The sequence below is a fragment of the Lepisosteus platostomus genome, chromosome 4, assembly GCF_059453375.1.
Source record: "Lepisosteus platostomus isolate fLepPlt1 chromosome 4, fLepPlt1.hap1, whole genome shotgun sequence".
Taxonomy (NCBI): Eukaryota; Metazoa; Chordata; class Actinopteri; order Semionotiformes; family Lepisosteidae; genus Lepisosteus; species Lepisosteus platostomus.
Genome location: NC_142614.1, coordinates 54,488,353 through 54,505,313, shown reverse-complemented (window position 1 = coordinate 54,505,313; position 16,961 = coordinate 54,488,353). Strand labels below are relative to the sequence as shown.

The 16,961-nt window shown below is 34.3% G+C and overlaps 1 protein-coding gene across 4 annotated transcripts in view; it reads left to right on the top strand.

The window, feature by feature from the left end:
- Nucleotides 1-13,915, top strand: part of hsd17b4 (hydroxysteroid (17-beta) dehydrogenase 4) — a 98,207-nt gene extending 84,292 nt beyond the window's left edge. For 2 of the 4 annotated variants that reach the window (XM_088629894.1, XM_088629892.1), the window contains exons 21-24: nt 434-514; nt 3,193-3,331; nt 10,828-10,955; nt 11,532-13,915. In XM_088629894.1, coding sequence (XP_088486020.1) covers nt 434-514; nt 3,193-3,331; nt 10,828-10,955; nt 11,532-11,621 — 438 coding nt within the window. In that variant the 3' untranslated portion in view covers nt 11,622-13,915. Of the gene's footprint in view, nt 1-433; nt 518-3,192; nt 3,332-10,827; nt 10,956-11,531 lie in introns of all 4 variants that reach the window. The other 2 variants (XM_088629893.1, XM_088629891.1) reach the window with 1 other exon arrangement.
- Nucleotides 13,916-16,961: the final 3,046 nt, after the last annotated feature.

Here is a 16,961-nt window from a genome sequence, read left to right as displayed (position 1 = left end):
GCTTTACTGTGGTTACATTGTAAACAGCACAACAATTCTAGAGTTTTCGACATCTGTTTAATTCAGCTACAGATGAAAAATGAGAGGGTAAAATCACATTGTAACATCTATAGCGAGTGTATGCAGTGTTGTTGCACATTACCTGCGTTGTTAAATATATTAATCAATCAGATGTCTCCCCACAATCCTGACCTCATAAAGATATTGACCTTGACTTTTAAAGCGCATATATGCTTAAATTGCCATAGTAAGTCATAATAATTTATGTTTTGAATCTGGGGTCCATTTTCTATACACATAATTGTACAGGCAAGAGTTACTTTCAGTTCCATTGTTAAAAATGCTACTATTAAGTTATTGAATTAGCAGTGGTGATGGTGAAAGAATTATAAGCTCATGCTCAACTTTTGTATACTTTGTTTTTTTTCTTTAGGTGAAAGAAACTGGAGAACTGGTTCTGTCTGAGGCTTATGTAGATCTCAGAGATACTTTGGAGGAAGGAAAGAAACCGTCTGTGGTAAGACTTGACTTATTTCCCAATTACAATTATTTACGCTCAGCCTATATTAATTGAACACTTTATAAAAGTTAAAAATACTTCACTCTAGTTTACCAATCATAAAACGGTTATCTTATTTTATTTAGCCTGTAAACTATAGAATGTGGGCATGACTTAGCATCCAAAACAGGCATAACTGAAGTAAAGGTTAATACAGAATCTTCTTTCTGAAAGTAAAACACTTTGGATCTTGTTTCAAATATATGCTCTAGCAAAAATATATAGAAATTATTTATGTAATTAAAGCATCGCCATTTTGAGAACTTAGTTTATATACTTCTTCAGGGCTATCATCCTTGTTTGTAAGACCTAAGACCTTGAATATATTATGCTGACCTGCTGGACCTTAAAGGTAGATTCCAGTAACCTGTATTGATCAATATAACAAGGGTTAGAAACAAAGTAGTCCATTTGTTAAAGTTAGTAAGTTATTAATTCCAGGAGTTCATCCAGACATTCCTTGAAGATAGCCAATGTTTCAGTTGGGTGTAGCTGGTTCAATATTCGCACAACTCTTTGGATAGAGAAGTGCCTCTTGTTCTCCCTTTTAAATGCATATAATCTCCATTTTTTGTTTCCTATGGTTTGTGTCTCACTGTACATAATGGCCAGATGTCCTATTTATAACACCTTGGTATAGACTCAAGAGTCAACCTTCTGTTTGAGGGCCAGACTTTTAGATAAGGTTAAAATTACATTTATCAGTTTAAACCTCAGAACACATCGTGCAGTATGTTTAAACCAATAATGCAAATACTTAAGGATTCATAATCATATCGATTTTTAGTTTTTACTCATGTGTTTTCCTCCATAGAGTCAGTACAGTACACCCCTGTTATTTCATTGTTGTCCACATTTTTTCTTTTATAATTATAATCCATATAAAATTGCTGATGAATGCAACATGTAGGGTACATACTGTAGGCTAAAGGAAGAAAATAAAAATATTTCTGAAACTATGAATGAGTGACTGTATCTTTCATCTGGCACATTCAAAAAATATGTGATGACGTTTTGGTAGAAATTTATTGCAAACTTTCTGTATAAAAATATTCCTCTTTCCCATTTAGCTAATGCACCTGAATTAGCTCTAGATATCGTGTCATCTCATTTGTAATACTTTGACATTTGTCATTACCAACTCAGTCCTGATCATCTCCTTGAGCATATTTATACTGGTTACATTATTTGTTTCATACATCTGTCAAGTTTATCTATAATGAATGAATTAATGTGAGTTTAGTGGACTGGTAAACTGGTAAGCACACAAGCTTTAAAATTTGTTGTTTTTCTTTCTAATTGAAGAAATGTATCTTTGCTTTGACCCAAATAATCTTTATCACATTGAAAAACAAAGAGGAATATACAGTATGACCTGAAATAATGGAAAAAATATTTAAGAAATGGCTAAGAATCTATCAAGAAATGACTATTTTCTAGCAGGATACAAGTACAGCAACCCTAATAAATCCACATTGTCAAATTCGCTGGAGTAATCAGAGTGTGTAAGTGAGTTGTAAGGAAATGGATGCTTGGAAGAACATACTCTATAATGATATATTAGCTTTCACGTGGTATTTCATGAGAGACAATGCAGGAAAAAAATATTTTTTTTCTCAACAAGATGCCACTATCACAGGATGCAGAAAAATGAGTAATTCTGCAAACAAGACCAAAGTTGAAAGAAGAAACAAGTGGTACTTTAAAATGTCCAGTAATATTTTTCTGTCTCCCTTGCTGCTGATGATTTACCGTAAAATGTCAATCCAAATAAAAACAGTAATACTGAAATCATTAAAATTCAAATGTGGACTCCAATAAATAACACCTGAAAGGATTGTTAAATTACTATTTTGTTTCTTCTTTCCTTAGATATATCAGTTCCTGTTTTTTATGAGAGACAATTGCAGCAGTTTATTAAATCTTATAAGTGATTCTTATTTGAATAATTAATAATGTTATTAAGGGTCAGTTCTAAGCCTAATAGGTAAATAAGTTGTTCATGTAGGCTTAAGTAGTACTGATATCTTTGAGAAGCTTATTTCTGGCCAACTGCAGATCAATACCTTTGGTTGAAACTGCGGAGTCAAAACATTTGGAATTTACAATAAATCATAAATAATAAAAACAGGTTTGGAAAAAGCCATATAGACACATGAAACAAACGTTTCAGCTCAAATGGCTATTATTATGTGGAGAGGAAAACAGGAGGGAGACTTAAAAACATTTTGTAATCCCTACAGTAATGCGTGGAAGTGGTTAACTAAAGATTTATAATTGTTTGGCTGGTTCAAATGAGATACAACATAATTCTCTTCCCTGAAGACATGCAGTTAACTTTTGGAATAAGGGTTTATTTTATGAGAAAAGTTTGTGGAGGAAGATAAAAAATTGAAATTCATATAAATAAAAAATGTATGAATAATTCCTGCTGAGTTATAGGTTTAAAAAAAGCAATCTTATTGACTGTCAATGTGTTTACAAATTCTTTTAAAACTTACACACACCTTTGCCATTTTAAAATGAAGTGCCTAGTTGAAGTAATAATTCTATTGCAATTGGAAACATGTGTCTAGACCTTGTGCATCACCTAGACTTTAACCATTTTCTGTATATATTTAAATTCTTTCTAGGCTGTGGGGCTTCAGAGTGACCTTGTCTTTGCTGAGATTGGGCGACGCATTAATGAAGTAGGGAAAGATCTGGTGAAAAAAGTAAATGCAGTCTTTCAGTGGGAGATCACTAAAGGTGGAAATACTGCTGCAATGTGGAGTAAGTAATGTAAAGCCAATGACAAGACAGATTCTTTATACATTTCTTTATGTGATCTTAGTATTGTGAAATTTTAGTTAGGTGTATAGAATTTAAGAATTATGTGCATTCCTTCTTGCCTAGAAAAACGCTGAAGTCAACAAGTTCTAGGTCATCACATGGTGTTTGTAAATGCAAGTCTTAAACTCAATGTCTTGTATGGTCACCATTAAAAACTGATGGCTGCAAGGTATATTCTCTACCAGGCTGTCAGAGCTGTTTGCCCATTCTTTAATTTTATCTAACTTTTTTAATGTAATTCTCTGCTTTTAAAGTGTTTGCAACTTCTCCTAATTTGGTATCTTGTACAAATGTGACTGGTTTACTAATTTTTACTAATAAGGAGAGACTCTGAGCTGTTAGAAGGTCAGGTGAGAAACATGAAGCTGCTCCACCATAATAATAATGACCTAAAAATCACAGGGCTACCATAAAATGATGGTTTTGACTAAAAATAGAATTTGAAATTTGTTTAGCACTGCATCTAGATGACTTACTGAAGTTATAGGTGCTGTATTAATATTTTGAATAACTGTCTTAAGCACTGTGGCCAGAATTAAATATTACAGAGAAGCACCACAGGTTTATAGTTTTGTTTGTGCGTATACACTGTACACAAACATATACACAGTGAACATAGAGAAGGATAAGGTCTCTTCCAGATTCTTTGGCAAAAGGACACTTTTATAGGTAATATAATGACACTTTTGAATAGGTAATATAAGATTTGACACATGCAAATATCTGCCTTTTATTTTATTGAGTGCTGGCCAGTCTTGTTGTCTGTTGATAGACTCATTGTTTTTCATCTGCCATAAGATGCTGCTCATAGATTTCTCAGTGACATTGTTTAATCTCCTTGTGTCTTACCTGGCATGTTAGTGAGTCTCTCCACTCTGCCGTGCCATCTAATATTTTAATCTTTGACACATCACCTCTTTTCTGCATGGTGCCTTCATTGGACTACGGAAATTGACATTCCAAGGAACAATGTGATTCCTTCTAGCTCATTATTGTCTTATGTGACAGGTACATCCGTGGCATCTGCAGCTAATATCCTTGAGTTAGGCATCAGCGTCAGAGGCAGACTGAAAATGATTAAATGCAGGGTAGAAGTAATACACAAATAATAGCAGGTGTACAGTGAAATGAGTTTACCTTAAACCAGCAAAGCTGAGCAGCAATAAACTCTGCAATCTGGATATTGAATCTGTGTACTTACAGTATGAGTCAAGATTTTGGAACTCTAATTCAACAGAAATTAATATGGTATGGGAAGGAAAGGATTTGTGTTGTAAAAACGTATTCAGGGGTTCAATAGGGGAAAAAAAATTGTGACTGGTAGAATTAAATACACATAATATTTTCAAAGGTAGTTTAAAATCTTCATACAGCATATGTATAATGTCATTGCATTTTAATTACAATTACAAAAAGTATTCTAGTTTTTACTCACCATAGTTTTTCTTAAAAGTAAAGTTTTGAAATGGTAGTTCAGTTGCATTCATTTTTCCTTATGCCAGGAAACTATTAGATATTCGAGATCTAAGCATATATTTGGAGTCTATTGTACCGACTAGAAAATAACAAGGAGTGAGGTTTTTAATTTTTTTTTATTTTTTAATTTAAAAAAAAAGCTGTTCTGCCTTCAGGTGAACCTGAAAGTAAATACATGTAGTTTTTGCAGAACACTACATTTTCAGTGTTCATCAGTTGAACACTAATTTATCTATAATGTAAAGTATGCATGAAGAAACCTATTCTCTCATCTTTAAGATTAGCATAAACTCTGGGAAGACAGAATAATAAAAAGCTGGAGCTCACAATTCCATTTAAAATGTGTTTCTCCTCTTACATGCACTTAAATGCATCATGTTTATAGTGGTGCCTGTTCATATCTCCCAACATGTCCAACAGTTGAGCAATAAAAATTCCATTTCAGTTTAAGATGGTAAGAAGGCAGTAAGCTGCACAATGTCATTCACGTTCATTTGATTAACTCCACTATAAAGATTTTCTCAGGGACATGCTCTGCATTAAATGATCTGATTGAAGCAGCGCAGCAGACTTTGTTGTAGTTAAAGTATTCTGTCATTTTCTTGCTCCATTCTCTAGTGGCAGCATATCTATTCAGAAGAAGTCTTTTGTGTGTAAAATGTGTCAGGCCGTTTTAGAATTTAGATGCATACATTGCTTTTGCAAGTGTTATATTCACCAAAGAGAATTTTAGCGGTCATAAATCAAACATGGCTTTCATTTACGGTATAGTCTGTCTTACAGTACATTTAGGTGGTTGTATATTTATATATTCCCACATATTCAAAAATGCTTCCATTATATTTGTCGATGTGAAATTTAGCTACTGAAGGCAGCAAGAGCACCATTTACTTAAAGCGACAATACTCCATCACCACAGTATGAAAATTATACAGTCTGGATCTTTTCTATAGTATTACACTAATTACTGCAGCTGACTCTTGGTTAAGAGCAGAGTTGAAGTGTCGAACTAAGGGATTCTTTGGAGAGACACTTTTTAATGAACAGTTGGATTTCTACTCATATGAGCTTTAAACAGCAATATTTATGGGTATTTGACATGGTGTGTAATACTGAATTTGCGATCATAGTGTCGATAATTGCATCCCTCTGTTTTTCCCATTTTGTTGGAATACAAATGATGGTGTAAACACTTTCATAGGTTAATAGAATTAAATGTCAGCAATAATTAGAAAAAATAAATCCAAATTTAAAATGTTGATTGCAAGTAGTCACACCCTTAGTCAAAACTTGGGGGAAGCACCTTTAGCAGCAGTTACAGCTGTTCCCCTCAGTCTTGGAAAGCTTCCCAGTCCATGCTGATGAGATTAAGCTTTGTAACATGGACAGTGTTCCATTGCACATCATTAAACAGACTTAATGTTTTTATTTTAGATCAAAAAGATCCAATTCTGTCTTGTCTGACCACAATACCTTTTGCCACATGTTTCTGCAGAATCGCTTCACCGCTTTGTTGTAAACTGATATTACTGTTTATTACTGGTATTTGAGGTGTTTTTTTTTCAGTATCATAGAGGCAGGCTTTGTTGAGTGACTAAGATAGTGTTGACCTATGAGCATTTTCTCCTATTTCAGCTGTTGAACTCTGTAGCTTTTTCAAAGACATGGTGGCATTCCTAACCAGTTTCCTCATTGCCCAGTCGCTCATTTAGACGGACTAATGGTCTGATTAAGTAGTGTATGAGTGATACAATAGACATTCCATTAAGTAGTTCCGTGGTCAAGGGGATATTCAGTTTCTTTGAATTTATTTTATACCCTTCTCCTGATCTGTACAATTCACTGTACTAATCCTGAACAATCCAATTCGTGCACTGGTTTCCATGCGTAGATCATGCCGTCAGTGAGGAACAAGGATGGAGAATGAACAAGCTCTGAAAGTAGGTGAAAGGTGGTGGTATTACGCTGCAGATAGTCTGACATAAGGCAGAAAGACTGTGCCCTGTTCAGAGAGATAAGAAACTGAATATTAGTAGGGATAGTGTGCTTGAGAAAGTGGTAAAGTAGAACAAGGGTTCAATCAAGAATTGAATGGAGGCAGTCAGTAAAGCATTAAGGTTCTATGTGAACAGTGAGGGGAAAAGATTATAAGAGAAGAGGTATAAAGAAGTTATGTTCTTCATTACTTTGATTGGAAGGAAAGCATTGGCAGGGGGTGTGGCTAAGGCAGGAGGTCTCTGAGCCTAGATTGGAAACTGTGTAGAATAGTTGTTAAGGAAGTAGTGAATAAAGATATACAGTATGTTGTTCAAGGTGCGGCAGAAGGAAACTTGTCTTGACATGAGTATTTATTCAAATAGGATTTTAGTGGAATCGGCAAACACATAACACAAGATGCCGTGGGAAGAGATATGAGACCCCAGGGAGATATTAATGGCCACTTTCATCAGTGGTTTACTAAATAATAAGTCTTGGTGAATCATTTTTAAAGTCCTGCTTTATACCATTCCTGCAATAAAATATATACAGTACACAGGAGATTTGTATTTCTTTTCAGCTTTATTTTCTCTTTTGAGGAATTATTATTTTTATTACTTTATGCCAATGGATACTGAAACATTTGCGGTGTACATAAATTATTACTTTTACAAATATTTTTTAAAAATGTTTAGCATTGATGATTTTCTTTATTCCGAACTCCCAGTTAAGAATCATCAGTCATCCTGCCTGAACACTACCACGTTCACATTAGTGGCAATGTCAGGCCATCAGTCCTTTATCATATCCCACGCTCATTCTGAAAAGAGAACAGTTGAAGGAGACCTGCAGTCCCGATTTCTCAGACCAGTTATTAAATCTCTGAAGCAAAATAAATTAATTGATGGTATTTGCTAAATTTTACAAATTCCAAATGAAGCACAAAATTGTGAACTTTGTGAAAGTACTATATGGTCTCCATTTTGTAGCAAACCTATGGTCTCACCACAGGCGAGAGCAAGAGTTTGTGCAAATTATATTGTGACTATTATGTGTTAATTATGTGCTCACTAGTCACAGTAATGACTAATGCAATGCAATATATGAACGTTTAAGTACAGGTTGTGCAGCAGACGTTTCACTGCAGAAATGTGATCTGTGTGCAGAGTTAACAAGAAGTATCTGTCGGTGAAATCGTTTCAAAGTTGAGAGTAATATCACTATTGTATTAAAAGAGATGTATTCACAAGAGAAGCACTACACATCACCGGATGTGTTTGGCCTCATTCTGAATCACAGAATGTGGTGCTGCACATACCTGTGGTCTATTTTGTGGTGTAAATTGAAGGTTTTACACATTACTGTGTACATTTTACTTTAATTGTGGGTTGAAATGCACTCATTAATAATGTTGAAATATAAAGATAGTGTTGCATCTCCCCTTTAAGTCACAGGAGGGAGAACACATTCAGTGTGTTGATATTCTCAGCTGGAGTGATGATCCCAGTCGGGAAAGTGGCTGAACCAAACTTCAACAGAGAGCAATATGGTTCACCACATTTATATGTGAATGACAATTTTTGCTTAATGTTCTTAAATAAAAATGGAACAAGAACTGGGTAATCTGGATAGAACAGAGAAAGATGTATGCATGGCTGATTTGCATATCAGCCCCATTTATTTCAAAGATGTAGGATGGATAAGAGGTGTTCTCAAGGAAACCAGTACCAGTGGAAACCCAATTAGGTACAGGACCATTGTCATCGGGCTTAAGTAAAACATCTCAAGAGCAATTAAAACAAATATGGAAGCCAAACCACTGAAAACACTCAAGGATATTTAGCAAACCACAGCATTTGCTACTGCACCACATAGAGACCATACCCTGGCTGATAAAAACCTGCCAAGTTCCTACCTATTTTGTGGGTAGGTAACAATCTAGTAACAATCAACTGTCAACTGATATAATATTGCCCAGATCAAATCTGCTCTGTGCCACCCTGTAGATTCTGTTATATTGGAAAACAGAGCAGAACTAATTGCATGTCATAAAGATTTCCGGCTTGGTCCTTAGTTGAACTCCCACTTTAATAAATATCGCTAAATAGAATTTCATGAACAGTTTCACAGCAGTCATGTTGCTTCTGGTAACCCTGATGTGCTTATGATTACAGAGCACAGCAAAAGACTTGTCACAGAAAAAAAACACAATATCTCACAATTCATCATAGGATTGGTACAGTCATTTTCAAGGGAGACATAAGCAGTTTGAAACTCTTGCATTCTGTGTGCATGACAGACCAAGCGGCTTTGATTCTAGAATTGAAATTCAAAATGAATTTTATACATGACTGCTTTTCCTCAGAGCAGTGACATTAGCGACCAACAAAATTAGAACTCCCATTTTTTAGATTCAAACCTGGTCTCAGCAGTGAAAGCCCATGTTGCGCTTTAGGGCATTTCAACATAGCATAGTTTTTAAAGAAAAAGAAACAAAGAAGAAACTTGTATGACTTCAATTTAGAGATGTACTTTTTTCCAAAGATCAGACTCTGCTGCTCGTGAGAGCTGCAGGAATTAAGGCATGTACCTACTTAAGAAAGCTGCAGTGAGAGATAAGAAAAAACAAAGTTCAGTAAGTGGAAACAAAGATAAAAATACAGGGCACAAATCTTTAATGATTTGACAATGTGTAAACTTAAGTTGTACTGTGATGGTCACATAGCAACAGTAACTTTAGGTTCCTCATATATTAATTGCTTTGGTTGACTCAAATGTTTATTTCTTCAGTTTGAATGCCTGACATCTTTGATTACATGCTCGCTCATTTTGTGATGCTAGAATCAGTGCACTGAGTGACAAGAATACAATCCTTGAATATTTCTGATTACCGTGGCAGTCTTTAGCCATTCAAATGCTACTGGGGATGGAATAAAATAAAATCTCAGTCATGTTTCCGATGTATTACTTTCCTCATGAAGGACTCTTCATGTTTAAGAATCCATATTAAAGAGAGTAATATAAATTAATTTGCCTGTTTACTTTGGTTTTGTAAAAGGTAAAAATAAATGTTAACTGAGGAAAAAGGATGCGGATCTCAAAAGTTTAGTAGAATTCATGACTAGAGCATGTTGACCTCTCCTATCTAGATTGGAGATTTATCTGAACGTAAGTTTTCCATGTACAGAAACAGACAAGTTTTATAAAGGGATCAGTAAATAGATATAGAACCTAATAAAACAGAACCTATAAAATAGAACCTACTCTAAAAATATGGTGACGCTTAACTAAATCAGACAAAGCTTATTTCTCAGTCCAAACTCAAGTATAGTAATTAAAGGCATAGGGTAATCTGTGTTTTTGTTTGGTTATTTTTTTCATTTGGGTTTGTGTATGAACGATCTTAACAGTTTGTCAAAGATTTCAAGCTGGGTGAACTGTGTTATGATCACTATTTTGTAACATGGAAAGATTTTTTGTCTTCATTTATGATATTTATAAGATTAGAACACCTTTGGTAATACCTAATGTTTGTCAATATGTCTTTGTCAATGTTGCTTAAAACTGATATATATATATATTTTTAATATGTTTATAACCTGAAACACATTAGAATGTGTTCACAACACATTAGATTTAGAAATACTAGTTTTAGCAGGTAAATCAGGCATACAGAGCTCTGGTGTCAAGTAAAAAAACAAATAACAGTGGAACACTAATTTTTCTGTTGACTTCTGGGCACACCATATTACATTAATTATTTGTAATTGTAATTGCATTAATGAGGACTAAGCTGTAAAAACCCGTGTTTGCAAGCAGTTTTTGTATCTGTTAGTAAATCGAAAAATAATGTTTTTTTGTTCCTATAAAAAAAAACTCCTCTTAATTTAAAGACGTGAGCTGGAATGTTATAGGTTTGCTGGGGAACAACACCTAAAACCAGAAAGACTAATAATTCTGTGACCTTATTTGTTCCTTAATAGCCATTGATCTGAAGAGTGGATCAGGGTCATTGTACAAAGGAGCATCACAGAATAAAGCTGATGTGACGTTCACTCTCTCAGATGAGGACTTCATGGAGGTGGTTCAGGGGAAACTAAATCCGCAAAAGGTAAAAACTAATCCATTCACATCTAGTCTTCATCAAAGAGTACTGTAGAACACAACTGACAATTAGAATGATAGGGGTTTTGTTTAGGGTTTTCTGAAATGTTATGTTACATAAAACATAATAAAATCCAAAATGAATGTAAATATTAGGTTGAAAGCCACAACACTCTAAGTTGTGTTGCGGAAACAACATTTGAGTAGGCCTTTGTACAGGAACGTCATGTACAAGTACTTGAAAAAAGTACTTGGTATGTACTTGGCCCATTGGTATGTGTCACTGTATATTTTTTCTTGATTTATTGCTGTGTTTATTGAGAGTAATGACCAAACTTGAAAAAAAGATTAAACCCTTTGGTAAATTTAGGTAGTTTAAGAAATAAAGATGAAGAAATAATTCAATATGTATCATCATAAAAAGGAAATCATCATTTTGGAAGGAATGGAATGGAAGAAATCCAATATTCAATTTTTAATCATTTCGTAGCATATGAAAATAGCACATCACCTTGCATTGAATTAAAATTGTAAAGATGGGTCAAATTAAAATACTTAATATTGATATCTTTTCTTGTGTCAGGCGTTTTTTGCTGGAAAGTTGAAGATGAAAGGTAACATTATGCTAAGTCAAAAATTGGAAGCCATCCTGAAGGATTATGCAAAACTGTGAACCCACGTCATGACTACAGGAGTGAAACTGCTGATTGAGGATCTGTCACTGATCTCTATTCTTTTCTAACACATGAGTAACTGTACTGCTTTTCTAATAGGTATTTAGCCCACCCCTTTAAAGCATTACAATCTTAATACTATCGTTTCTAAAAATGTGATAAAAATAATTCCTCTGATGAAAGAAACATTTAGTCAATTATACTGTTAAAATGGTTTCACTAATCTGGAATATGCCCATAATATAATTAACCCCAATTCCATGTGAACAAATTTCTTTTTTCTTTGAATCATTTAAGAATAATCATTTAAGTGTGTATTAAATATATATAATAAAGACAGATCTAAATATACAGTAAATGGTCTTCTTCTGCTGAGCTTTATCAAATATTCAGTCTGCCCTGACCTTTTTCATGTATGAACATGTTGCCATCTGAGATCTTAAGAGCAGAGCAAAGGAAATAATAAAAGATGAATCACTACTATGTAATGACGATTTTAAAGGTCTTGATGCTCTCCTTTAGTCATCTCATTGACCTCAATAAGTTTGACATACTTGAATAAGAATCTTCTTCAAAGAAGCAACTTTAATCTAGGTTTTTATAATCAGTATTTCCCTTTATGGTATGCCGAGCAGCATATAATAAAGGGAAGAATTCCTTAAAGCTGGAAGCTCTTAAAGGCTGGAAGGATCAGTATGTCCTTGTGACTAACCATTTTCCACAGTCACTTCATCCTGTAGAGGTCAGTGGTAAGCTGGTACGGTACCTGTTTCAAAGGATAGCCTGGATAAGACACCAACTCATCACATGGCAAATGAACACACATACAGGGATAATTCAACAATTAGCTAACATACAGTAGTTAGAAAGGCACACCCAGAGAAACCACATGTAAGTAATCAAACAAGACACCCATTTGAGTAGCTGTGAGCTGCCTCAAAGCTAGGACACAAGACCTGTGAGGCAGAAAGGCCAACTAGTCATCCTAGTCATATTCCACTTAATATAAGTAAGCTACTATACATGTATGTGTTTTAGTGTTTCTCAATCCTCTCCTATACTGTATATCAATGAAATGTGAAGAAAGGAATTGAGTTATGTGCAATGCATTTCATTTATTGTAGGCAGTTCTCAGTCTGAATTCCAAACTTCAAAGAATACCACGATTTAATATTTCTCTTGTAAGTACTTTATGAAATAATTTGTAACTTTCCATTTCCAAGTGAGTAAGTTGAAATGGCATACTTTGGTGGTGTATGGCAAAGACGTGTTGCAGAAAGATTTCTGTTAAGTGGAGTAACACAGTGTTGAGTGGCACGAGGTATGCCACTTGTTACAACAAAACGCTTTCTCGTAATACAGTGGGTCATGAGCTGCTCTGTCATTGTCAGGCTAGTTATTTCACATTTTCACATTAATTTTATTAAGTGAGAAGACAAAAATAGAAGAACTAAAAAATACTTACCATTCCCTTCCATAGTTTTTCGATACTGTATGTCCGATAACAATTTTAAATGGAGAGTTAATGTTTAAATTATAAATTTGTAAGTGAAAGTTTTGTAAAAATAAAGATTTCATTCTCTGCTTACCCAGATTTAATATACCTATGAAGACACAAAAATCTGCAACATGTTTGGGAGAAGTTTCTGTAACCCTTCTGTTTTCTGTAACTAGAGCATTGATGATACACCCATAATACTGTTGAAGTATTTTGAAAATAATTCTAAAGAGCAGGTGTCAAAAAAGTCAACATCCCTGCACTTTAAATAAATGTTTTTCTTACTTCCATGTAGGGGTAAGCTTTTTGATTTAAAAAATGTGCACTTGAATATTCCCAGTCTGAAAAATCTTTAAGACATATTTCCAATTAAATGTTGACAAAAAGTAAAGGTTATAAACCTCAAAACATATTTTGGTGTCATTTGGTTGAAAGCATTACTTGGTCCCTCCAAATGTAAGAAATTTATGAAAAAAGACATTAATGAAAATGTATAATACCTGGTTTCTCTGCTCACATATAAGCTATGTTAGTCTTTTCCCCCCAAAACAGATTGAACAAATTACCTGTCTGTTTATTGCACGATAAGGGATTTCAAAGCTATACAAGCTCTTTTAAATTACATTGAAAGGCTTTTTAATTATTGAGTCATTCCCTCACAACTCTAGTGACACTTTTAGAGGAATGGTGCTTTCAAAAGAACATGAGGTTGACAAGTTAAGGAAAATCGCTGCTTTTATTTTAATTGTTAGCACAATGTTCTGGTTTAAATAAAGATGTACTAGTATCATCAAAGGACCTGTGTGGTTAAGTGATTTATTTTTTATATCCTAATTTGCATTGACATCACAGATAAATACTGTAATCAATAATATGAATCAAACTATCATAGGGTTCAGAGGTCAGGATGTTCTCATCTGTGCTGGAAACTCATGTAATGAATCCTTGGGACATGAAAACAAGACCGTATTAAAACCAGCTTTGATTAAAACACATGCTCACCCCTGTTTTTGTGAATATTTTTTCATTTTCAAAAACTAAAACACATGCTTGCTCCTAATGAATAAAACTGGTCTACAATCATAAACTTATATGAATTTTAGACTGTCTTAATATTTATGTAAAGTTAACTGAGCAGCAAATTAACTTTAATAAAATGGACTCTATCTCTACTCATCAAACAAATATGGACTAAATTCTAGAACACCTTACTCTGACTGGCAGTCCCACTGGTGTGGCTCCATTGTTGTTTTGCTGATCTGGCCTACTTACTGTAGTATGCCCTCACAACCAATAGACTGACCTCTAAGAAGACTTAGCTATCTGTGCAAAACCCCTTCTATATAATTTCAAGAGTGCAGCTGTCGAACCAGCATCACAGTTTGTCTCATCACCATTTTTATTTTTGCTGTGAATTGTGTAACTGTACTAATGTTACAAAAATTATCTTTACTCTCATTAATGAAAGCGAACTGGGATTGACACCCTGCAGCTGAAGTAATACAGCTGTTGTTTTGCAAGAGTACCAGGTCCAGATGAGCAAATGCCATCAGCAGCCCGAAGCCACTGCTAACCTCTGTAAGGCAGCGAACACCTGAATGGACAAGGAAACTGATGTTGCAACACCTGAGACTGAAAGACGAACAGCCTGAATCCCCAGAGCTGAAATAACCCAATAACCCAGCATTCTTATTAGCTGCAGTAAAACAAAGAATTTCCCATCTTAACGTCAAGGAAGCCAGTAGGTATGAACAAGAAATATTTAAAAAACTGATGCTGCACTTGAGCATATGTAAATGCTTTTGCATTATTAATGTGAGCTTTTAGGAATATGAAGTTGTAAGTGCCTTATCACTACTTATTGCAAATCATTCGTTATCCTAGTTAATCAATTGTTACAATCTTATGTTTGCATAACAAGTGCTCTTATTGTAAATTGTGGGAGGTCAAATTGCCTTTTTGTCTTCTAAAAAGCTTGTTTGTATCTATGGATTGGAAAATGAAAATAAAACTGCCTGAGGCAAAATGAACCCAGTCTCCATGCAGAAAGTGCAGTTGAAGGCAGAGATCAGAAGCCAATTGCCCAGGACATTGAGCAAATTTAATGTTAAAAAAAGGCCATGAAATTCCATTCCTTTGAGAAGCCATATCTTTCTTGAATTATGAAATGAATGTCGTCAAGAGATAAATTCAGGTAAGGCTCATTCTTGCTCTGAAGTATCTTATAGTGGGAACTAAATTAGCTCATTTGATTTGATATTTTGTTTTGAGGCATATTATACTATATACAGTATATGATAACATTGATGAGACTAAAATTGTCGTGGTGTCTGAAAGCTATTTAAACTAGCTTTCGAAGTTATGAAGCTTGATATTCTTTAGTCACTTTTGTTGTATTTTTCCACATTCAGCACTTTTAATTGGTGCTCAATAAAAATTTTACGAGAACTTTGGCTCTCTGTGAAGTCAAATACTGTATAAGCAAAGTGCATGTTTGACTATTTGATTAGTTCAAACTTTGGTTTTGCATTAATCTTACCTTTTCCCCAACATTATATTATAAAAGTATTGTTTATTCATATAGTCATGAGTATTGGTATGCAAATTGCAAAAAGAAAAGAAGTAGAAGTTGAGTCATTACTTAAAAGCAATGGAAGAAGTCACACTATTTACACCCGAAGAAGGCAACACAGCCAAACTATTTTCTTTTATTTGCTGTTGTTCAGGATGAAATTACCATCTACTTGTTCCTTATTGACGTATAAAGCATTTTCCTGTTTCATTCAAAGTGGATTTTAACTTATAGCTTTGTGAAAATTGTGAACTTCTCTGACATTTGATAAATAGATTATTATTAAAATAGCATACAGTCTGTGTTGAAACACTTCAGAAAGTAATTCTAAATTATGCAACTGATTGATCTGATAGTATTCAGAGTAAATATACTGTATATTTATTGTAGTAATATATTGTTTTTGCACTCCTTTTACCTTTTTATTATGAAATCACAAAAACATTTAAAATGTGCCATTCTATGTTATGACAAAAAGAGAAATCATTATGAAAAATGATGAGGACGTTCCGACTATTTGAAGTCAGTTTAAGATGGGGCAACCAATGCTAGCCCCAGACTGCTGTTAGTGCAGCCACTGGAGCTTTTGAAAACAGATGGCTGACACAATTAAAAAATATCTGCATACTTGGAAAGTGACATCTTAAGAAGCACTGGTAATTTACTTCCCAGCAAGTACTTTAAAAGTGAAGGATTTTTCTAAATCCTTTCTAAATTTATAAAAAAGAACAGATGGTAAGTGGATAGTCTCTGTGTCCTAGAAAGTGCATCCACAGTGTCTTGAGAGGGCATTGTTCCTGAATCATAACAAATATTTTAATCTTTTACAAATCTTTGGTGGGATCTGTACAGTTTGCACGTGTGTCACATTGAGAAATGCACTGAAAAGGGCAAGGGATGCACATATTGTGAAATCCTATCAGTCCTCTAGTGACGTGAATGTCTATGATTCAGGGACTGTGGCATTGTCAGTTGGTTGCCAGTTTGGACCATTGATGTTGCAAGGATGTTTTGTGTCTGTTCTTTGTGTTATAAAGTTTTAATTTTTGACAGCACAAGCAGAAGAGCTTGTACTGCAGAAGAACCAATTGCATGTCCTGATATCTTTCACAATAAACCCCCAGATTTCTATGGTCAGATAATTCTCCAAATCTCCAAATCTGTTGCCCTATTAATGCCACCATTTTTGCAACTAGTTAACCCATCCCAGATGCTTCCAGAGGTACTGTATGCAAGTTGCTGATCAACATTAGGGAAAACATACCAGAT